At 30.2% G+C, this 25,618-nt stretch overlaps 3 protein-coding genes and 1 long non-coding RNA gene across 5 annotated transcripts; 3 read left to right on the top strand and 1 right to left on the bottom strand.

Annotated features, from left to right (window-relative positions):
- Positions 1-2,817: 2,817 nt before the first annotated feature.
- LOC109817790 (mechanosensitive ion channel protein 10) lies at positions 2,818-7,247 on the top strand. Its single transcript, XM_020383133.3, has 5 exons — positions 2,818-4,573; positions 4,675-4,798; positions 5,172-5,465; positions 5,543-5,745; positions 6,161-7,247. The coding sequence occupies exons 1-5, from the start codon at positions 3,156-3,158 to the stop codon at positions 6,402-6,404; spliced, it is 2,283 nt and encodes a 760-aa protein (XP_020238722.2). The 5' UTR covers positions 2,818-3,155; the 3' UTR covers positions 6,405-7,247.
- A 6,804-nt stretch (positions 7,248-14,051) lies between these two features.
- Positions 14,052-16,614, top strand: LOC109817785 (uncharacterized). Its single transcript, XR_002241371.3, has 3 exons — positions 14,052-15,441; positions 15,539-15,604; positions 15,749-16,614. It is a non-coding gene; the product is annotated as an uncharacterized LOC109817785 (long non-coding RNA).
- A 3,997-nt stretch (positions 16,615-20,611) lies between these two features.
- Positions 20,612-21,204, top strand: LOC109817795 (uncharacterized). The gene has a single exon (XM_020383138.3). It carries the CDS (start codon positions 20,731-20,733, stop codon positions 21,088-21,090), a length of 360 nt encoding a protein of 119 aa, XP_020238727.2. The 5' UTR covers positions 20,612-20,730; the 3' UTR covers positions 21,091-21,204.
- A 308-nt stretch (positions 21,205-21,512) lies between these two features.
- LOC109817794 (replication protein A 70 kDa DNA-binding subunit A) lies at positions 21,513-24,511 on the bottom strand. 2 transcript variants are annotated; one of them, XM_020383137.3, is made up of 2 exons: positions 24,172-24,511; positions 21,513-23,336 (listed from the first exon to the last, which is right to left on the bottom strand). In XM_020383137.3, exons 1-2 carry the CDS (start codon positions 24,441-24,443, stop codon positions 21,719-21,721), a joined length of 1,890 nt encoding a protein of 629 aa, XP_020238726.2. In that variant the 5' UTR covers positions 24,444-24,511; the 3' UTR covers positions 21,513-21,718. The 2 variants fall into 2 exon arrangements, with proteins under 2 accessions (XP_020238726.2, XP_082915892.1); XM_083059766.1 differs by having other exon boundaries at positions 24,176-24,346.
- Positions 24,512-25,618: the final 1,107 nt, after the last annotated feature.

Raw genomic sequence — 25,618 nt, forward strand, 5'->3', positions numbered from 1 at the left:
ACACACACCTAAACATGCACAAACACATACACACATATTTATTCAATAATATATATATATATATATATATATATATATATATATATATATATATATATATATGAGGAGGAATTCATTTGTTTCAAGAATAAGTCTACCTAGACTTATTCTGTTCAATAACTCATGTTCTATATCAAATTTCAGTGACCCAATCATTGAATTTAAAATTTTTAATGCATTGATCAAATATGCAAATTTTAAAAAAATTTGAAAATCATTTGATACTTCATTTCATTAATTCAAATTGACAGATAATTATAAAATCATTTTATACATTGATTTAAATTAATGAAACAAAGTATCAAATAATTTTCAAATTTTTTTAAAATTTGCATATTTGATCTATGTATTAAAAACTTTATATTCAACAGTTAAATCATTAAAATTTAGTATAAAACATGAATTATTGAACAAAATAAATCTAGAACAAGTCCCTCCTTATATATATATATATATATATATATATATATATATATAATATCTAAGTGGTTTGTGCAATTGATTTTGTAATTGATTAATCACTCTAGCCCGGTTAGAGTTTGCATGTATATTGGCCCGATTAGAAAAGCACATCTATTAAACCCGCAAATAAATGAGACTGCTACTTTTAAGCTTAAGATAACTTCTCGGGCTCGTTAATAGCCCATGGATCAATCCGCATTCATTCCTTAGTAAACCAATTAGTAGCCTCAAAAATTCAAAATTAGTTTTCTTTTTTTAACTTTAAATTCATAGTGAAATTCATAATCGGCCCGAAGAGTTGAAGAAAAACAGACAAACATACAGGTATAAGATAAAGAATTTAATTAGAATGTATTGATTATATATAAAAAAAATTCAATTATAAATTATCAGCGCGGTAATACTATTTTAAAATTTGTTTTTAATTTTTAAAATATTTTGAAACCTACAACTAAAAAGTAAAAACAATCTCAAATGAGTCTTAAAATAAAAAAGAAAAGTGGACAAAAATGTATTATAACTTTTTCCTCCTTTTTCCAGCAACTAAATGAGTTTCTATTTCATGAAGTGTTTTCTTTTTAATATCTCTAAACTCATTCAACTATTAATCCAAAAAATATCTAAAGCACAAATTTTAAATGAATAATATTATAATTCGCTACGAATTTTCATTCAACCTATTAAAAATATTAAATGAAAAATATAATTTAATATATGAAAAATGGAGTAGTTGTTCTATACTTACCTATCACAAGTAAGAAAATTAATAGCAACATCTAGAAGATTTAGAGTTTCTTGCCGACTAAGTTCAACATAAGATAGGATTTATTTACGGTGTATCAATGTTTTAAGTGTCCTAAAAATAAAAAAAAATAAAAAAAACACGGTTTTAAGTTGTAATCCACATTTGTGTATAAAAAAATTGTGGAAAACAATGTTTGGACTTTGGACACCCACGTCCTATTTAATATCTAGTGGGAAAGATGTAAAAGAAAAAATATAAATATTGTAAGTGAAATTTCTTCTATCGTTGTCGTTTTTGAAAAATAAAATTTTAAAATAAGTATCATACTAATTTTTAAATGTAGTATTAATTATCGCTTTTTTATTTATAAGTTTCAAAATAGTTTTTTTAGAAGTGATTATTATTTTATATTATTTATAAAAAAAATAATTATAAAATTGATTTTATAAAATTATTATTCACTTTCATCAAATTATTGACTTTTCTTAATTCTTGTAAAATAATATAAGATGACACCTATTATAAGATAAAGGAAGTTCTTTTTTTAGATAAAAAATTTAAAATTAAAACAAGACACAATCTCATATAAGATTGATCTAACTATTATCTTTAAATTTTTTTAATATAATTAAATATTTTTTATTTTATCCTGAACACAAGTCTATATAAAAAAAATATAAAATATGATGAAATTTTAATTTAATCTCATGTCTTAATTAATAAAAGTGAAAAGATTTAATCAGCTGTGTTATTCTTACGAGATTGGTTAAGGGAGTATAATATAATAGAATAAAATAAAATAAAATAAAGTACAAGTGCTTGAAAAATTTGAGTGAAAAATCATTATTCAAACATTATTTCTCCTCTTAGTCTTACATTGCGCTTGGTAAAGATGATTTACTTCAGAATGGAAAAAATGAGAGTAGATTTGCATGTAATTGAAAAAACATAATAATCTTGGAGACAGTAATTTGAGTGAATTTAACGGAAATTGAGAGCGAGTCCTTAAAAAAAAAAAAACTCTTAATATAAGTAGAAATATATCAAAATTCGGTAAAATAAAAAAATGTCGTTAAATCATCATCCAATTAATCTGATTATATTCACAAAAAAACACATATCATATTTAATTCAAATCAATCAATTATAAATTATTACAATAGTTACATATTTAATTATATATTATTATAATTGTTACATACTCATTTATGTCTATATTTTTTTGAATATGTAACGATTATAATAATATATAATTGTTACATATTTGCTTATTTAATCGTTACATAATCAAGTATGTAACAATTATAATAATATAATTGGTTAATATATCTAACTATATATAAAATCAAATATGTAATTAATTTAATTTAATTTTTATATATAATATACTATTTTAAATTTTTTTTTAATATTTTCACATAATTTTATTTTATTAATTAATTATAAAGTGTACTATATTTTATATTATTTTTTTTATCAAATTAATTCTCATTATTCATTCTGTTGTTCGTCCGATCAAATTCAAAGCTTTAGATTTGTTTGGTACCATGACAACTTGCTTCTAATAATTCGAAAATCCAAAGCTTTAGATTTCCTTCTGCCATGCACAACCACACCCACGTTTCGTACTTTCAAACATCACTGTCACATTTACTCATATGCATGCGTTTTCCAATCGCTTCCAATGAAAAAAAGAAACTAACTACTTCAGGTTCAGATAATTACTGTCCTATAGATACTCAACCACAGGTTCCACTATCACACTTCTGTCGTTTCCACACCAACCTTAAAATTTCCATCTTTGTAGCCGCCATTCTCAGAATGTTTCAAACTTTCCCGGAAGTTTTCCAATTTCACTTAACACTAGTTTCAGTCGCAGCATAGCTGAAAACCATTGTTGTGTTCATTGATGGAAGAAGGAAGAGCCGTGGCGGACAAGAAAGTGACAAAGAACGAGGTTGTTCTTCGAATTTCAGACACCGGAGAAGCCATGTATGGAAAGAAGGAGCAAGCAGATTGTAGAAGTTTCCCCGTAGCTGAAAGCACTTCCCTTTCTCCCCAGAACAATACCCAAATGGGTAAAGGGTTCAGAGATTTACGTGCTACACTCACAGGGCTTGAGAATGTGAGAAAGGGTCAAGTTTCCTCGGAGTCGGTAACAATAGCAAGTGCTCGAAGGTTGATGGGTCGGTCGGAATTTTCGAAGCCGAAGTCCAGAATGGTGGAGCCACCGCATCCAAAAGATGCAAACTTTGTTGAAGGAAAGGGTCAAATGAAAAGTCCCAATTCATCTGCAAGGAATTCTCCTAACAAGAGTGCTGCAGTTATTTCTCCAAGGGATGGTATTGTTCTTGAAGCAACAACTATTGTTACCCCGAGAACCCCCTTGCTTGGGACTCCAGGGGAAGAAGAAGATGAAGATGAAGAAGTGTACAAGACTGCAAATATTGAAGTGAGTAAGAGATCTGGTAAGAAGTGGAGAGTATTGGGTTTTGTTGAGTGGTTTGCTTTAGTTTGCTTAGTGGGGTTTTTTATTGCAACCTTGACTGTTCATAAGTTGCAACAAAGGACAATTTGGGGTTTGGAACTGTGGAAATGGTGTGTGTTGGTACTGGTTATACTATGTGGTAGATTGGTCACTGAGTGGTTTATCAATGTTCTGGTTTTTCTGACTGAGAGGAACTTCTTGTTTAAGAAGAAGGTTTTATATTTTGTTTATGGTGTGAAGAGCAGTGTTCAGGCCTTTATATGGCTAGGTTTGGTTCTTTTGACATGGGACCTGCTTTTCAACCATGGAGTGAAGAGAACCAGCAGAGTTACTAGGATTCTAAATTACATTACTAGGACCCTTGGTTCTTGTCTTATTGGAGCAGCTATATGGTTGGCAAAACAATTGTTGATAAAGCTGTTAGCTTCAAAATTTCAATCTACTAGGTTTTTTGACAGGGTGCAAGAATCAATTTTTCATCAATACATTCTGAGGATTCTCTCGGGTCCTCCCTCGATGGAGATGGCCGAAAAAGTAGGCAATACTTCGAGTAGTGGCCGGCTCAGTTTTAAGACCATGACTAATGAGAATGAAGGGGAGAAAGAACAAGTCATTGATGTAGAGAAGCTCAAGAAAATGAAACAAGAGAAGGTTTCTGCTTGGACTATGAAAGGGTTGATTAATGTGATAAGGAGTTATGGGTTGTCTACCATGTCCTATTCGCCAAATAGTGCCGATGAAGATGAGATTGACCAGAAAGATTATGAAATTACTAGTGAGTGGGAAGCAAAGGCAGCTGCTTATCAAATTTTCAGGAATGTAGCCAAACAAGGAAACAAGTAACCTCGTTACCCTCTGAAAACTCTCTGCATTTTCTTCTTTTTCTGATTCAGTTTCTCTGGAATTGCCTCTTGTTCTCATTTCTCCCTCAAATTTTTAGGTATATTGAGATGGATGACCTCTTGAGATTCATGAAAAAGGAAGAAGTGGAAAATGTGCTTCCACTATTTGAAGGGGGAGTTGCGACTGGAAGAATTAAGAGGAAGTCTCTGAAGAACTGGCTGGTAAAGTCTCTTATATTACATTTTACTTTATCAGAAGCTCCAAATTATAACCATTATAGCCAGTCTAGTAGTAAAAATTAGGATAGTATCTCCTGAGTCTTAAGTTCGAACTTTAATATCGTCATTGTAGTTTCCACTAATAAAAAAAAAAAGCTCTAGACAATTACAAAGTTTCAATTTTCAAAATTTTTCTTTTGTCAAAGGAAAAAAAGAAAAAAGTTTCCTTTAGCATTGTTGTTTCATCCTAAGAATTGGTTAACAATGTATAGAGTTGACGCTCACATATAGAGTTGTTAAATTCACAACTTGCTATCAAACTATTGTTCATTTCAATGCCACAAGCATTATGCTCACACATTATTCTTATTGGCAGGTGAAAGTCTATCTTGAACGCCGATCACTTGTACATTCACTAAATGATACCAATACAGCAGTTGATGACTTGAATATGCTTGCTTCTGTAATTGTGCTTATTGTGATCATTATTGTGTGTCTTCTTATAATGGATTTATTGACGACTCAAGTTCTTGTCTTTATTTCATCCCAGCTTTTACTTGTGGTTTTCATGTTTGGCAACACAGCTAAGACTGTGTTTGAAGCTATTATATTTATTTTTGTAATGCACCCATTTGATGTTGGTGATCGCTGTGTCATTGATGGTGATCAGGTAGTTTTCAACTCTGTCAGCACTCTTAACATTCACATGACGAAAAATTGAACTGACACATTTGTTATGCTTCATAGATGATTGTGGAAGAGATGAACATACTGACTACAGTATTTTTGAAAAGTGACAACGAAAAGATTTTCTATCCAAATTCAGTTCTGGCAACCAAGCCAATCAGTAACTTCTACAGGAGTCCAGAAATGAGTGATTCAGTTGAATTTGCTGTTGATATTTCTACTTCTATAGAAAGTATTGGAGCTTTAAAGGCCAAGTTAAAAGCGTACGTTTTTAATATGCTCTAGCTATAAATTTTGAATATACTATGTCTGTCTCTGATTTGGAACGTAATTTAGTCCAGCTGTTCCTTAAATTAGGAGATTACAGCAATGCTTTTGGTATCAATGTCTATCCTTTGGTCTTAGTTCTAGCAAAAAGGGTGGAGTGATCTGGGGTAGAAATCTGTAGTAGATCTAGAAGATTACTTACTATACTATTATAATGCTTATAAATATGACTAGTCTAAATTCATAATTCTTTTCCTCCACTCTAAAAATGTTTCTGTAGCATAAAAAAGTTTTACTATTATTAATAGAAAACTGGTTCTGCTAGGTTCCACAGATGACTAATTTCTTTGTACATTGTCTCCATTATATGTGTATTTCAAGTAACTTGTTATTTTTGGACAAAATTTTCAGATATTTGGAAAGTAAGCCTCAACACTGGCGCCCCAACCACAGCATAACGGTTAAGGATATTGAGAATGTAAATAAGATGAAAATGAGTCTATCCGTCAATCACACCATAAATTTTCAGAATTACGGGGATAAGAGCAGCCGAAGATCTGATTTGGTCCTGGAGTTAAAGAAAAATCTTGAAGAACTTAATATTAAATATCATCTGCTGCCACAAGAAGTTCATCTCAGTTATGTAAGGTCATAAGACTCAACGGCACAAACATGTTGAAGATACCTTTCATATGGTGCAAGCATGTAGCACAATTTTTCTGTGCGATTATTGTGGTTCTTGACTAATGATTCCCCCATAGTCTATCCAGTTTGGCATCAAAGATGGTGTGACAGATTGACGATCTACTTGTTTCTAGGGGAACAAAAAAGTGAAATTGGTTTGTGCAGTCAAAGTGTTTGTGTCGAGCTTCTTTTTCTACTCAAAGTGAGACTCTTAACATTGTCATTGATATCCACAGTGACTCCTAATCTATCGATACTAACTCAATAATAGTCTTTTTCCTTTTGATGACTTTACTCACCTATTAGTATTCAACATTTCACCTTAATCTAACCTATAAATAGTCTTTTCTATAGTCCAACTCTCAATAAAAATATTAATTGTTAAGATTGATCCATTTAAGTATCATGTCAAACTTTTTTATTTTACCCAATGGAGCCCTTACAGTTTCCCTGTGAACTGTTTGTGGTACAAGATGTTTGATGGCATTGTTGTATGAAGAAGTGACAAAAATCACTCCCAGAGCTCTTACTTGAAAGAAAGAACACAAGTTGTGTCATGTGTCTTTGTACACTTTTGGAGGTCTAGACTTGCAAATTGCACAAAGGATGTCAAGTTGCCAAATACTAAAGAAAAGGAAGGGACTGGGGTGGGGACAGGCATTAGGAAAATTGGAAAAGTTCAAATCACATGATCTGTTTCTCATTTTATTTTATTTCAGTTCCTTTTACTAATGTGTAAGAGGCTGAGTCATGTTTAAGTATCATGATCTGTTGTTGTTTATCTTTGTATTATCAATACCACGTGATATGTGAATTATGTTGTGTTAATAACAACAGCATGCATCGATCGTCATGGCATATCTTTGTGCTATATGATCAAGATATTTGTGTTTTATTTAGTGAAATTTGCACATCTTTGAGCTATATCAGAAGAAAAAATATTAGCTCATGTTTCAACTTTTTTTTTTTTTTTTCACATCTTATTACGCTATATTTTTAAGGGAAAAATAAAACAAACACAACAATGTGAAAAAATAATTTAAACTTTTGATCATAGAATTTATATTCACCTCAAAGATATAAGTATGACCTCAAACTAGATGAGAAATGATTTTTCATTGAATTTGACCAATCTTTAGGGTTTGTATTTATCTATATATTTTGAACGTGCAGGTTATGTTTTTAGAAGAAGAAAAAAGAAATATTTTAAAACGAATAGTTAACATATATTAATGAAAAGAATATTGTAAGAAGTGTTTTAAAAATTGTTTGAAACGCTATTGATGGGCATAAATGAAGATGTATTAGAGTGACAAAGAATTACAATATTATATTCTCTTATAATATTTTTATATTACTAATTTTACTAATATTAAATAAAATACATTATAAAAATTTAAAATATCTATTTTAGATAAATAAAAAGAATATTGTAGTAAGTGTTGGAATCATTCTTTGAAACGCTAATGATGGACATGGTTGTATATTTCTTTTCCATCCTATATTTTTGTAGAAACGAACATGTTATAGAGATCTTGATTCTTGATAAAGAGTTCAGTTTAATGATGACCCCATAAGAAAATATCATTTATTAACAATTTTATCCACGTTAAATTATTTTCCATTAATTTAATCATTTTTTAAAACTAAAATCAAACTGTTAGCCACTGACACCATTGTTAGCCACTGACATCATGAAGAATGATATATTAACAAATAATTTAATAGAATATGTTGAGAAAAAAATTGGTTACTTTATGTTTACGACCTATGAGAATATTTAATTATTATTTTTGAAGATAAATATGTTAATTTTATCATGCTCTCATATCAAGTATGATGATATAAAGAGAAAATGGTAAGTATGTGAAAATAATCAACATACAATAACAACATTAAATGTTAACTAAAACAACTTAAACAACAATATTCATTAATGCAACTTCAACATATCATCAAGTATCACACTTACAACTTGTAACATAAAACAACTTCATATAAAAGCAATATTCTTAACATATTAACAACATTCAACTAATGCGTTATCATAAATATCAACTACGAAAATCTCCTACGATAAAATGAACAATTTAAATGGTTAAACCCTATTTAATCACAACGTTTGACCTATCATAATAGGTCAAGTATAGAAAATCTTAGGCCTCAAAGAGTGTTAAGTATACAACTTAAATTTGGTTTCTCAATTTTTGTCACTTAAATTAGGAATTCTAGTACTATTATCAGGATAAAAACAACTTGGGTATGCCTACCACAACATTAACTTATAACACTAAGCCTCTTATGAAATTAGTTCATCACACCATCAAATACTACATCTTCTAGTACTCAGATAAGGACTAAGCTCCCAACATTGGTCACTTTATGCATGTATGTCTCAACCTTGGTCACATACAGATTTCACACAAAACTTAGAGGAGACAACTTAAAATAATTACCCATTTAGAAGCCAACTTACTTACTAAAGGGTTCTCAACTAGGGCTCTTGGAGCATTACAACTTATATCCATACAATAGGATATTTTAATTTCTAAAACAACTTTTACTCTCTTGTAGTTTTTATGTATCTTAACAAGAACATATATATACACCACATGCCTAATAATTTAATAACTTGATTAATTATGACATCATACAACTTTACAACTTAATCATCTATCAACTTACAACTTAGCAACATAAATATCATCAAACATTATCTCAACTTAATGCATAAGGAACCATCTATATGCGTCATTCATCATATAACCAAATCATCACTTTTCAATCATGAAACAACTTAAACATCACATTAAAATCATTCAACTCACGTTGGACACCATCCCTTAGACATTTGACACTATTGAGGTAAGGGACTTCTGGTCTCACCCACGTCCAACACCAAATTCCTGATGATCAACCTGGATAATGCAAAAAGCCTCATACTCTCTTATGCCTAGCAATGTCCAGCCTTAACTAGGTAAAGGGTCTTTGCATAACTCAGCCCGTCATCACTACTTTGGCTCTTGACGTCAATTTAGGCATAGACGATTCTTTCTCATCACGTCTAATGTTGTTTAACTTAACACCCAACTTGACCAAGTCATAAACGATTTTCTCCTTATGGTCGGCACCACCAATCTTGGGCCCAACGTCAAGAGACTAAGAACTTATGACTTTGAGCCACTCCTAATGCTATGAAGACGTGTTCAGCACGATGACAGATTTTGCACTTATGCAGAAACTTAATTTGCCCAACCCACCTGAAATTTGGTCAAAATCCAACATGCAACAAGTAATACAACATATATGCAACATGTGGGACTCATTTCAATAATCAAAAGCAACATGCATTCATCAAATATAAGAATCATCATATTTTTCTCAAAGACACCTACAATGGCCCAAAACTCAACAACTCAACATCTCCTTAAAATTCAATCATACAGCCAACAATTTATGAATCTAAGCAACTATTCACATCACAATCCAACAATGATTTAGACACCAAACTTACGTTACCTCAAATCAATCAACCAAGAAGAGGAGAAGAAAAGAATAATAACCACATGACTCTGACTTGGTGTTCTTAGCTCCACAAACTTCAAATCACAAATCAGTCACCTTGGATCAATTATAGGAAGAGTAAGAGATAAATCAAGGAATGAGAGAATTGAAAAGAGTTTTCTAAAACTCCAAAGACCTTCTCTCAAGTTTTTCTTAAAACATAAACTTATAAGTTTCACGTCTTTAAAAAAAATCTTATTTACCCTTATTTTAGATAATTCAACTAATTCCAACTAAAAAGAGACAACCTAGCTCTCATGAGTCTCTTGCCCTCAAAGTTCTAAATTGTTAGCACGAACAACAACTTACTACTAATCATATAATTAATTTAACACATCTTAAAATATATGATATTACACAAATTAATTAAAATTAATTAATTTAAATTTTATATTTTCACATTCGAACCATGTAAACACTTATTAGTAATACAAACTTATTACGCTATACCAGAAATTGACATTATATATATATATATATATATATATATATATATATATATATATATATATATATATATATATATATATATATATATATATGAAGAAGATTTAATGTTTTGAACTTCAAGAACTATCAATAAATTTTCTTTCATTCTATGACAACTCTTTTTTTTTTTTTTTTTTTTTATCGTTTTTCTCACCTCGGTTTAGCTACACAACTCAACGATCTTCTTTTCTTTTTCGATGGTTATTTATTATTATTGTAATAAAAAAAATATTATATATATATATATATATATATATATATATATATATAATGTTCAATGATTAGAGACTATATCAAATGTCATTATAAATTCATGAAAATTTTTAGCATAGTACATATTGTTAATGATTAATAAATATACTTTCGGATCTTCTGAAAAATATATTTAATTTTATTGTCTTAGTAAACATGTATTTTAACTGTCAGAAAAATAGTTCTTCTAAATTGTTTTGAAAAAAAAATTATTAACATTATACATATAACATTTCATATTTATATATTTATTAAATAAAAATTGTTTATAATTTCTCCCTCCTATTTTTCAATTAGTAAGTAAATTACTTGAGTTTAACATCATATCATAGTCAAAAAAATTTAAAGCATTAAATTAATAGATTTTTTACTCATATACTACTTAATATACCTAGCTCTAATTGATGTGAGAACTCAACTCTATACTTAAACTCCAACAATAATCAAATTATATTTTGTTTGTTTAAACATCTGTTTACTTTCCAGAGTTTTAGAATTTTCAAAATATATCTCCAAACTCCTAGCGTTGCAAACCTCCTAAAGCATCTCAGTAATAGTTTGTAGCATTAAATATATATATATATATATATATATATATATATATATATAATATAATTTATATAATATATATATATATATATATATTTATACTTAAATAATTAAAAATTCGTATTTCGTTCATTTTTAAAAGACTGGCTTTTCATCTTTTCTTTTTAAAGTGTGTAAAATTTTATATTTATAGCAGATTTTGTTAATCCAATTTTAACAATATGTCATAGACATATTTTAATTGACAGATCTAACAACAGCTTAGCGTATTAAATATCATTGGTAAATTTGATTAACAAAATTAACAATGGAGATAAAAATTAACACATTTTAAAAGGAGAGAACTAAAAGTTGATATTTTAAAAATATAAAACTAAAAACAAATTTTTGCATATTTATAGAAAAAAAATGTTTAACTCTACTTTATATTTGAGATTTGTTTTCACCAACAGTGAGGTAGATTTGTTAGCGGATGTCAACAAGATAGGGTAGGTATAGGTAATAGTTATCCGTAACTCATTGTGTTAGATAAATTTTCGTTTTGTACTCATCTTCATCTTCTGTTAAGCAAATACTTATATATTTTTTGGATATATCTACAAGTATCTGTAAACATTTATTTTTTTATTAAAAATATTTTTTTAAAAATATTATAATAATAATTTATATTTATTTTAATAATTTTTTAAAAATAATACTTTAAAAGTCAAAATATAAATTATTCAAATATTATACACAATTTTATGAATCAAGATTCTTCAATTTAAAAATTAAATTTAATTGTAAATGTACTTCATTCTTATAAATTTAACCAAATTTAATATATAATTATGTAATTGAATATTAATAAGTACTTACGAGTACAAATTTTATGATACATATACCTATTCTGTTGAATGCAGGTATTAAAAGTATCTATACCTATTATTTATGAATATCTATTTATAATATTTAATTTCTACTTAACAGATTTTATTTACAAATATTTGCTTGTACGAATTTTTTTTACATCCTACACCTTCTATCTCTCACTTTTCATGTTCATAATGAATATGGTAAATTCAAAAATAAACGAGACAAGAAAGAAATAAAATTTAACCATAAAACACAAATAAGTTCATAATAAAAGTGAAAGTTGCAAAGTATATGTGGTTTCGCCAAATTTCAATATTATTTCAATGTATTCGATTTTGTAGCATGTAGGATATTTATCAATTGAGAATTGATTGCAAATTTATAAGTGCTTTTAAAAATAGAGATTATTAAAGTAAGTTTTTCTATTTATCATAATTTTTTATATATTATCATTAATTAAATCATGATCATCATGTTTAAAGACCATTTTTAATTAAAAACAATCAATTATTTACTAACCTTATCGTATATATATTTTTTTGAAAAGCCTTCACTACTAGAAAAATGTCATTTTCTTGCAAATTTTCCTGCAAAAAAATATTTGCAAATTTTTTTTGCGAATTTTCTTGCAAATAAATATTCGCAGAAATTTTTTGCGAATTTTCCTGCAAAATAATATTTGCAGAACTTTTTTGCGAATTTATTTGTGAAAAATAATTTACAGATATTTCTTACAAATTTTGCTATAATTTTAATAATCATAGAAATTTTTTTCCATGGTAAAAATTTGCAGAAAATATTGTAAGAATTTTATTTTGTTTCTTGTAGATTTTCTTGCAAAAATAAATTTGCAAGTAATGTTTACTAAATGGTAGAAAAAATTTGCAGGTAACTTTTCCTGCGGATTTTCCTGCAAATTTTAATCCGCAGGAAAAATAAAAAAATATATTTAAATTTTATAAGTTTAATATTTTAAAAAAATTTCAAGTCCCACATCGATTGAAAATAAAGCAATTAAAGAGTATATAAGTTGGGGCAACACTTACCTTACAAGTTGATTTATATGGTTGAGTGTTACGCTTATAATCTACAATCTTAGAATTTGAAAGATTATGTATCACATGTTAGAGGCATGGAAACAAATGCTTCGGATGAATTCATTGTGAGCATTTGAAAGTTGAAAAATTATTGATAGAATTTATAGTAATTTCTTTAATTTTTTTCGTAAAAAATATTCCTGCAAAGTTTCTTGCGAAAAAATTCGCAGGAAACTTTCCTGCGAATTTTCTTGCGAATTTTTTTTGTAGGAAAATTTCCTGCAAATTTTTTTTTAAGGAAAGTTTCCTACGAATTTTTTTCGCAATAAATTTCGCAGGAAAATTTCCTGCGAATTTTAAAATTCGCAAAAAAATATTATCCACGAAGGTATTACCTGCAGATAAAATTTCGCAGAAAAATTTGCATGAACAATGTTTCCTGCAAATTTTTATGAAAAATTCACAGGAAAAGTCGCATGTAATAAGAGAAATTCTAGTAGTGCTTATTATATTCTATTAATATATTATATTTTTATATAGTAAACAAATGTATACATCATTGAAGTATTTCTTGTTTGGAATTAAAAATAAAAAAAAAACACTGCCGGACTAACTTTTTTCTTTTTTACACCAAAATTATAAAAATATATGAGAAAATTTATCATTCTTCAAACCTTATTTAAGAGGAAAAAAATAGGAGGAGAAAAAATAAAATAAAATTTTCTTTAAGTTAAAATGAATCTAATTTAAAATTTAATTTTAAAGAAGCTCATATTAAAAAAATTTACAAATTAATTTATGAGTAAATTAATTTTGACTTTTAAAATAAACTTATGTTATCAAGCTCATTCTTTCTCGTTTGAAAATATATTCATAACTCATTTAAAATCAATGTCCAAATTCAATTTATTTGTTGGGCTGTAAATACAAAATTCAAAATCATTATAAACTTGGTCATTGATAGAGATCTTGTTCATGGGTCATTTGCTAAACCTCTAACCAAATTTGAAAAGTTTGTGGGACTTCCAACTACAAAAGTCTAAATTAATTAAAATTTTAATTTTGTCTACTTAAAATTTGTTCATGTCTCACTTTGCTTAATATATCATCAAATTTGATCTATTTGTTGGTTTCCATTATACAAAAATTCAAAACAATTTCAAGTTTTTTTTTCTCCTGTTTGGGAATCATTAAAATTCATTTACTTAGTCTTTAACCAAATTTAATCTGTCTATAGGACTCAAAAAACAAAAAATCAAAATAATTAAAATCTAGTCTTATCTATTAATCATGCTCTCATTTGTTTAACTTTTGATTTATCTTTTAAACTCTCAATTACAAAAGTTCAAAATAATTGAAAGCTTAGTCTTGCCTTGTCTATGAACAAATTTGATCTATTCATAGGTCTTCAACTACAAAATTTCAAAACAATTGCAAGCTCATTTTTTCCCGTTTTTTTAATCCATTAATAACTTATTTACCCAACCTTTGACCGAATTTGATTTGTCCGTGGGATCTTGAATAAAAATATTAAAAACAATTAAAAATTAGTCTTATATGGAATTTTGTTCATTCCTTCACATGCTCAACTTTTGACCAAATATAATCTATTTGTGAGACCCCGGTTACAACTGTTAAAATAATTGAAAGCTAAGTCTTGTCTATTTGGAAATTTATTTGTAACCCACTTGCATAGTCTTTGACCAAATCTGATTGGTTTATGAAACGTAACTGCAGTTCATTCACTTGCTCAACCTTTGACCAAATCTAATCTATTTGTGGGACCTCAACTACAAATGTTCAAAATAATTGAAAGCTCAGTCTTGTCTGTTTGTAATTTTTTTCATACCCCACTTGCTTAGTCTTTGACCAAATTTGATTTATTTGTTGGGCCAAACTATGGTCCATTTTGTGACTTTAGTATAAATAAAGGCATCAAAGTGATCCTCACACTCATGAAGAAAAATATTGAGTGTTGTTAGCATCAAAAGAATGTTAGACAGTGCCAACCTTCAAGCATAATGTGGTTGTTCCTGAGAGAACTCGTGATTTACTTTTCCTTTATTTCCTAAATGTAAATATGAAGTACATAGAGCTTGATCTTTTAGAAGATTACATGAACAATAGTGTTCATTAACAAAAAGATGATCTCGACAAGGATGCATTTGGTCGTCACAATGTCAAAGTGGATGTGGTCAGTGTCCGTGATTGGTTTGAACAAGAAATTGATTTTGTTGTCAATTGGTGCTAGGCTTCAAACAGGTATGCCTATGATATCATTTATTTCATGGATCCATATTCATTACCTATTTTATATCCGTATTTTGTTTCATATCTCATTATGAATTTGGTCTCTTAGTGTGGAGTTTCAAGGGGAAAGGAATACTAAAAACAATCCTTCTTTGAACAAAATGGTTTGGAAAAGGTATGTTTAATTTCTTGGTGTGGGTTTTGTTGCACTATATTTTATGGTGTTTATAGTGAAATTAATTTTGAGAATTATTTATTTTGAATTGCACTTCAATTTGAAGTCTTAATGTATTTCCACTATTTGATTTCTAAATGCCAGTATTGGAGACTTAAATTTAAAGGGTTCCACCATTCAATTGAAAGTTAAATGCTATTGACATCCAGAGAGCCAATGACTACTTTACTTCGGAATCAACTTCTTGATCAAACCATTTATGAACATTGGCTGCAATCACTTAGTCATTATGCCCACCCCCTTTATCCTCATTAGGTTCATCTTCTTGTTGATGAATGTCAATGTTTGTATAATCTTCTAAGAGTTCAAGCTCAAAGTACTTCATGCTTACATTAAGGAATGTCATAAAAAAAGAACCATGAGTGCTCTAAAGTATAACCATGTTATTCTTGCATGGTCCATGCTCTTTTTTACTCTTTTATGCCAACAACAATCAATGTTTCTTATCATAGTGGGAGGGACACCCCTATGTCTATAGTTATACTCAAATATCAAAATTTACAAGTCTAAACTTGTAATTATGGAGAATTTCTGTAGTTGAAGTGTCAAACAAAAAATGAGATTTTATAATAGATTAAGCAAGTGTTATGCGAGTAGAATTTCACATCTCATAGTCAATATGTACTTAACTAAAACTTGATTTATATTATGTAATACATGATAAAGAAAGAAATATATTATTATTATTATTATTATTATTATTATTATTATTATTATCATCATCATCATCATCATCATCATCATCATCATCATCATCGTCGTCGTCGTCATCGTCGTCGTCGTCATCAAATGAGTACTCATAGTAATCGATTAAATGATTTACTAATTTTTTTCTACGAATTATGTGTTTCTCTTTCTAACATCACTTCATCCTCTTACTAATAAAGAGATTTAATTATGAAAAGAATTATTAACTATTTTACAAGGTTAGGAAAAAATGAATTGAGTTCAAATTTAAAGGCTTTGATTAAAAGATATAATTAAAATCCATGTGCATTTTTTTCAATAGAATTTTATGATTTTTATCAAGTTGATAGAAACTATCAACACTACATTTATTATAGGCCTAATAAATATTAAAATTGCTTTTTTTAAAAAAAATTAATAGAAGGAAAAAATTGAAATAATGAAAATAAAAAATATGAAGAACATGTAATAAAAAAGGATAAAAAAAATGTGTAAGATGGGTGTAGAGAGAGTGAACAATATTTACTTAATAAATGAAGGAACAATATTTACTTAATAAATGAAGGAACAAACCAACAAAAAAGTAATGGTAAAGTAGGATAATTCTTCCAAAGAAAAAAAATGCCAGATTATAATGTTTTCTTATATTGGTAACAATTTGAAAAAAAAATTGACACACCATGCATTCAAGTTAACTAACATTCTTTAAAAAAAAGTATGAAGGCCCACATCTTTGCACAACTAAACAATGTATGACTTTCAAACTTACTTTCTCCAACATATTTAAAAGTTTGTGTCTCTAAAATTCAAAAAAAACAATTTAATCATTTAAAAAATGATTTATTCATGCTAGAGGAATGTCCTATAAGACAATAAAAACTAAGAAATGTCTTGTAAAACAATCAAAACTAATGATCAATAATAAATATTGTGACATTAGCTACTATGGTTGCTGAATCAATAATATAATCAATACTAACTAACTAAGGCTATATTTTTAGGGAGAATAATTGCTTCAAACATATTTTCAGAATGCAAGTTATTTGTAAGTATGTATGCACAAGAGTAAGTAGCTACCAAAGGTTGTTTTTCCAATAACTGAAATATATTGGCAAATCTTGTATTAGTAAATATTGTATCAGCAAATCTTGTACCAACAAATATTGTATCAACAATAAGATTACAATAAACTAATATCATTTTACATCCATTTACATCCATAACAAAAAAAAAAGGATGTTGTATATTTGTACACCTCAAAAAACCCACATTCAAAACCTGGTCAATAACATTAAAAGAAGTTGTGCAACCCTTGAGCATAATTTTTAACTTGGCTTGTTTTTGTCATTTGGATTATTGTCTCATGATAGCTTCCATTGTGTACTGTATCTAAATTCAAAACTTGGTTTCCACTTGTAAATGCAATCAACAATTGACTTTCACTCCCACATTAACTTTCCTTTAAGATTGAATTATCTAAAGCTAGAGAAATTGAATTGTAATCCAATGGTTGCTGCATATTGCAAAGAAAGTTAGAAAAACCTTTATGAAAGTCAGGGTGAAAATAATCCTATAAACACGAATGTATGACTTGCTTACTGTGAACAACTTAGTTAAAGTACGATTTCTATTAAAAGTTTGTATGTCATTAATGATTGTTGCAAATTTTTCCTACATGGTTAATTATATAATGAACATGCATTATAAAAATGAGAAAGTAGTACCACAAAACAAACACTAAGTAGTAAATTACCATCTTTTTTCTTTAGGCCTTCTCTTCTTTTCATGATAGACATGTCTTTCTTTTTCTAGCCAACTTCTCAACCCAAGTTTTAGGTCATTTTGTACTTTTATACGAGTATCTCTTTTCTTTACGCCTCTTGCACCACCTAAATCAATGATGTTCACATGGTTATCAATTTTTTCATTTACAATTGATATGGATACATGATTCATCCCAATTGATTCTTCATCCGTAGACATTTTAACCAACATATTGTCAATTATTTCGTTGGACCCTTCATAAATTTTGGACAAAAAGGTATAATTATAATGAGATTAAGATGCTTTCTTTATCAATTTAACCATTCAAGGACATAAATATTGTATTTTTTTTCATGAAATGAACTTTTAAATCTAATTCAATATGATGTCCTTTACAATCTTGATTACTTCCCAACCTTGCATCTCTTTGTCCATCGCTTTAGTAAATAGTGTTGAGGAATTAACTCAATATTCATCACATCCAAAGCTTTCAAATCATGGCTACATAAAATACCAAGTGTCTCAAATTCATGATAATCACAAGCAACCTTTTGTTCCACAAGATTCCTCATTAATAGTCACTCCTTACAATTGTCATAATTTGTAACAACGTACAACCCTTTTTTCAATTATTTTAGGCAAGTACCTTGATATTCCTCTTGAAATTACTCAAAAGATTTTTGGAGTGTAAATATTTTCAGCTTGTACAAGCATTGAGGCCTTCTTCAATTTCAACCAGGGAGCATATGTATTGATTCGTATTTAACTTCCAAGTCATTGTTTCATTTTCTATTGACTACTCTTTCAAAGTGTGTGAAAAATTGTCCTAAATTTAAATCTGACTTCAAATGATTTTTTAAATCAACATTAAAGCTCTCACTTAATTGAGTCAATCTCATTCTTGTAGTAAAAGTTTTTCTAACATATGTACATGCCCATTTTTCCTTCACAAGAAAATTGTATAGAGCCATGAATCATCATAAACATCATGCTTAACAAGTAAAGTCTTCCATGCCTTTAGGAATTCAACTTCCTCTTCATGTAGATCAATGCATGCTTCAAAGCTAGAGCAAACTTGTGAACTCTTGATAAAGATGGTTTACATGCCTCAAGGAATTTTCTCTAATATGCCAAGTGCATAATCCATGAAATGTTTTAGGCATAACTAAAGAAATAGCCTCAACCATTATTGCATCTTGATCGGTTAGAATTATTTGAGGCTTCTTTCTCCCATTTCTTTGAGAAAAGTTTCAAATAACCACTGAAAATAAGGAATTGTTTCATTATAGAGCAATGTTGCCCAAACACAATTGTTTTTCTATGATTATTGAGAACACTCCCAATGGTCTCGTTTGTCAACACTTTGTTTTCCCTCTTTGAAGCATGAGAATCTTCCTGAAGTTAGAATTCCATCCTTTTTGCTTTTATTTCCATATTCACGACGAATGTGAAATCTTACTTGCTTACGATATTTATTATAAAACTCATAAGCTGCTACCTCATATTCAAACTTCATTTCCAAGTGAAGTGTATAGTTGACAACACACAATTGGCCATTTTGCAGAATATTTTCATGAATATTATTGCTCCATTTCTCTGTACCTTCAACTACTTAAATAGATGACACATTCATATTTTTTAAAATAAAATACAATCAACATCTTAACTATCATAGAAAATAAAAAATTTGATTCCAAATGCATGTTGTATTATTCAATAAAGAAGAAATGAATTTTTATTCAAAATGAATTCACAAAGGGTTGACTATGATTTAGTTAACTTAAAATTAGTTTAAAGAAAAAAGAATACACATCTTACTCTAAGTGTAGAAGAGCTTTTATAGCTATAGAGAGTAGAATACCTATGAAAAGCAAAACACCTGCAATGTAAAAATGAAGATGTTTTACATTCTTGCAAATAATTATATGAAAATTTTTAAAACAAGAATTAGGATTTTCATGTTTTGTGTAAAAGAAAAAGGAGTAGATATCTTACTGATTAAGTATAGAAGGAGTTTTCCATCTATAGAGAATTGGAGAACTAAATGCTAGTAGTATAAAAATTGAAAAGACTTGCTTGTTCCCACAAAAAATGGGGGGAAAAAAAGTTATTTTTACTTGTTGCATAAAAGAGTGATTCCCTTAAGAGAGCATGTAAACTTTTTTAATTGATATGTAAATGACATGTATAATCTTGTTGCAAATGTAATGCAGAATCAAATTCATTTTTTAAATTAAATAGATTAATTGAAATTAAATATCAATATTATGCACATGTCATGCACATATTTAATAAACTAGAGATCCGAACGCCCCAGGAACGTGGGGGAAAGAAAGATCCAATTCAAGACCGCACTAAAATTCGAACACAATGAGTGATGTGATGTGAGTGATGATTGGACCGACAAGATAACCTTATCCATAAGTTTCCAATAGGGAGTACGCCACGTCAGATACAGACCAATATGCCGAAGATTTCCACCTCTCATTCCACTTCAGCCTCCACCACCATTTCTCTCAAAACAAGTTAACATATCCCATTTCCTCATTCTTCACAGAAGCTTGAATCAAGTATACAAACAACTAGCAGGGGAAGAAAGAAAGTACAGAAAAGGCATGGCTTCCACTTCTGCAGTTTCAATGGCTATGCCACTAACATATGCCAGCCAGAAGAGGGTGGTGCCTAGCTCTGATGCATTCTTCAAGCCACTGCCTCTACGGTCTTCAAAGGCAGTGGCAGCATCGAAACCCAATGGAAGGTTTCAAGTGAGGGCCTCCATGAAGGAGAAAGTTGTGACAGGGCTCACAGCAGCTGCATTGACAGCTTCAATGATGGTTCCTGATGTAGCTGAAGCTGCTGTTACACCTTCTCTCAAGAACTTCTTGCTCAGCATCGCGGCTGGTGGAGTTGTTGTTGTAGTCATTGTTGGTGCTGTGATTGGTGTTTCCAATTTCGACCCTGTCAAGCGAAGCTGATGAAGTTCTGAGGCACCGTGTTTATATATATATTTTTTTTACCTCCTATCTTGATAAGTATCTGTAATGTAATGTTCTTCATAAATGAAGTGTACCTTCTGTTGTACGTACTAATATGCGATTCTTGTGCAGAAGTTTTTCAATTCTTAAAACGTAATTTTGATTTTGACACATCATGGAAGCATTTAACTATCGTGTTAACTTTCTGCTGCATTGGAACAAAATTGACTAGCAATCCAATGATTCAAAATAATCCAACTCTAAGGAACTTTGTGGAATATTAAGTATAAATATAGCTGACAGAAAATTAGCATGGATCATATAGTAAGAAGAATAATAGTTGATAAATTGACAGTAGAGTGATCACACGGTGATGAGCTATCACTGGGAGCAATGAAAATATCCTGTGGTATGAAGGCATATTCATCCAAAAAAGAAACAGAAACTTCAAACTTGAATGGATCATATCTAAATATATGTTACACAATGGGCATACGAATGACACATTAACTCGTAGTCACTAATGAGTAATGATCAATTATATGTAAAGCTTATAGCTTGAACACTAATACTAATAGGTAATTAGGTATGGCTCATCATATTAAAAGATGTTGAAACCAAGCTAAAATTACTGCCTACAAAACTTGGAAATCAAATCAAGCATGTAGCTACTCTCTGAAGAATAATTCAAATTATCTGCCTTGACTACAGTAATCTTCACCTTCTGTTCATCGCCATATAATTCCTCTTTGATTTTCAGCCTAAACACAAACTGGTTGAAGAGTCTGCTCTTGATTATCTCTCCAAACTTTTCATCATCCTGCTGTTCATATTTCAAAAAGTACAGCTCCTTTGCTGAGTACTCCATAATCTCTTCCCCTGCTTCCTGGAAAGCAGTTACCCAAGTTAATCCTGTCTGATCCAGAATTTGAGCTTGGAGAAGGTATCGGTAATCACACTCCTCAAACTCTTGGTTGCATCTATCACATTGCCATCTTGTGTTTCCAGACCTAGTAACTTTCTTATTGCACTGTCGATCTCCAATCATCAGAGGGCAAGCTGTGTAACAAAATGTATCAGTCTTGATGAATGATATGGCTGCCCTTACTGTTATCCAGTCTGGCTTGTCTGACCGCCCCAGACCTTCATCCTTGATTTGGGACACAGCTTTGCGTATCTCATTCTTTGGTCCTCCGGGAATAATGTCCTTAGAAATGGATAAGGAAGCAGAATCTTTTCCTACTCGATCAAACCATTCTCTTAAGCTATGAGCCTCAGGGAAATCAGGATTTATGAAAAGTTGTGTGGTAGAAATAGAGCCTACAGACTTTCCACTAAAGTCATTCACCTTCCCGGCTTTGACTGCCAATATTGGGAAAAACCCAGCATCCACCATCTCTTGCAGCTTTTGACCTTCCCTGTTGCAGAATTCACCCCACAGTGTAAGTTCAACACTCCTGCCAGAACTGTCTTTTAGACTCAAAATTCTTCTTTGGGTTTCCATTCCATTCTTCCTCAAGATGGGAACTGAAGGATTCACAGATGTCACTACTCCAATAACATCAAGGATGGAGTTATTGTCAGCATTCTCAATGTCACTGATAGGCCTGAAGGAGAACTGCTGTTTAGGTATAGAATCATCCTCATCTGGGCAAAGCTCAACTGTTGAAGTTGATTCCAAAAAAATTTCCCATTCATTCTTCAAATGGTTGAAATTCTTCTGAGCAGGTTTTAAGTTACCTTTGGATATCATGTAAACTTTACCAACCTCGATTACATTATAGAAGCGATCAACAACAGCATTAAAGCATGTTACTCGTATTTCACCTCCATCAGAATCAAGGAGATCAAATGAGAAGACTTTCCCATCACCACGGGCATTATTATAGCGGCGCAGATCCCCTTTAGCAGTTACCCTTGCCTTGATGGCCCACCGACCTTGATAAGGATTTAAAGCAGCAATAGGAATGATGCGTGCCGGTGCCTCATTTTTCAAAATTGCCCCACGGCCTTTGTAAACTGGAGGCGGTTGATATGGAGGTTGAATTGTTGGCCTGAAATTCTGCGCATTATGGCTTGCATTTTGAGCAGCAGAATTGTTATTGTTGTTACTCCTGGGCAAATTCTCCACAGTGTTATCAGCTTTAGTTCCCACACTTGGTAAATCAGAATCCATATATGGCTTCGGATTCCCAATGATCTCACAATCAGGTATTATAGTTTCCATGTTGAGAACCACAATTATCCTGTGCAAGGAAAAACATAGAAGTAGATAAATTTTTACAGGATAAACCTAAAGTTGAGGATGTAAAATTCCACCAACAACATTGTTTATGACTCTTTAGCATTCATCTATATTCATACACTTTAATGCTGTGTTTGGTTCGAAAACACACATAAAGGACATGATAATTGGAAGCTATCTATATCAGCTTTTAGGTTAAAGTGAAATTAGTGCAATTTCTAAACCATCCTGATGCAGATTCAAATACGCTATAATCTCTAACTAAGGATCTGTTTCGATAAACCTCTCCAGAAGTACTTCTAAAAAAGATAACAAGAAAAATTGAAATAAGGTTTTCCATAAGCTAAAACTAATGCCTAAGTTATAAAAAGTTTTTTTGGAGAAGTTTACAGGAGAGCTTCTACAAATTAGCCGAAAAACTTATTTCATTTCGTTTCCTATTTCACTTTCCTATAAATGCTTTCGGAAAAAGTATAGCCAAACAGAACCTAAATGCTAAGGTTTTGCAAAACTTCAATTAGGTTGAATTTCTCCACTCATACAACAACCATTCATAAGAAGCAAAAGATTATGAATTTACGAAACATAAAATTCAACCATCTCCTTTTATCGTCGAACTAGCAAGGTTTACGAGTGCATAATAACTAGGGCACGAAGAATGCATCTTCTAGAAGGGCCAAGGTTTTGCTTTCAGAAGTGAAATTCCAACCAAATGAAAATTCGAATAACAGAAAAAGTGTAAATTCCATGATAATTCACGATCGCAACATATTAGAGTATAATTGCAGAAATGACTTAAATCCAAAAACAGATTTTGCACAGAGAGAGAGAGAGACTTGCGGTTCTTGAGAGGAGTGCATATGTAATCGAGAAGCTGAACGACGGAACCCTTCTGAACTCGGCCGGTTCGGATACGGTCGTTGAGCTGAGTGGCGAGCATCGCGTGGTGAGAAAAAACGGCGTCGGATAGCAGAAGTTTGTATCTCTGCTGCTGCGAGTTATTGGTATTGGAGACTAACGCCACGTCCAGAACCTGAACCAGCGGTTTCGCGTTCACGTCGCCGCCGATTATCGCCGGAATCGCGTTTGCCGTCAGATTCACCGACATTCTCACCCTGATCGGGGATTCCCTAACGAACTCAACCCGAAACGGAAACAGGAATAAGAGAAACAACGAGAATCATTTTTCTCTTTTCGAAGGAGCGAAGGGTGGGTAGACCGGCCCGGGTCCGTGGACCGGTTCGTAAGTCCGCAGATTTCACGGATAATGAGTCCATTTTTTTTAAATCAGTATGATTATGTCTAATTTTTAAGTCCGGCACTTGAAATTTGCGAACTTGGTAGATTTTATCCGCGGGCTCACGGGCTAATTTGCGGACTTCACTAATTAATATTTTTATATATTATGATTTTAATATTAAGTTGTGTATTTAATTTTTTAAATTATGATGACATTAAAATTATGTTTAGTTGGTATGTATTTGTCAATTGAATTACTTTTATGACATTTTGATGTTTTTATTATTGAAAGTTTAGTACTATTATTTAAGTATTTGTAATTATTTTTATTTTAATATTTTAATATTTAGTATTTTAAACTATTTTAACTATTGATAAATTTTAGTATGATAAAATTTAGCTTATAAATAAAAAATATATTTTTTTCTTCTAATTTATGTATTTTTATTTTTAAAAATTTATTTTTTTTAACCATTATTTAGGCCCATGGACCGGTCCGTTATTCGCAAATTTTGGCAACCGGATACGGACTTAAAAAATAAGTCCATTTATTTTACAGACCGAACTTATCCAACCCATATAAAACGCGAGTTTTACGGACTGAGCCTTAAACGGGCTGGACCGGGCCTTAAATGGGCCGGACCGGTCCATATACCCACCCCTAAGCGAACCGAGGGAAAAACCGGACCGGGTCTGCTGAACCTGAAACTGAACCTGCAAACAAATAAACGATAGCGCTAATTACCATTTTGACCCTGCAGACTGGTTCAGTATTTACTATTTAGGCTCTCAATCACGTTAAATCTGTACTATTATTAACACTACTGTTTCACTCTTTCTTTCTCATGTTTTTTTTTATTTAGTTTTTATTTTCTCTAATATTTAATCATTTATATATATATATATATATATATATATATATATAATTTAATTATTTTTATTTTTTAAAATACACAAAGATAATAAATGTCTTTTTTATTCTAGTACTAGTAGTACTAATTTTGATTTTTTATTATGTTTTTAAGATTTATTTTGGTATTTTTA

This window comes from Cajanus cajan, chromosome 1 (genome assembly GCF_000230855.2).
Source record: "Cajanus cajan strain Asha chromosome 1, NIPB_CcT2T_4, whole genome shotgun sequence".
NCBI lineage: Eukaryota > Viridiplantae > Streptophyta > Magnoliopsida > Fabales > Fabaceae > Cajanus > Cajanus cajan.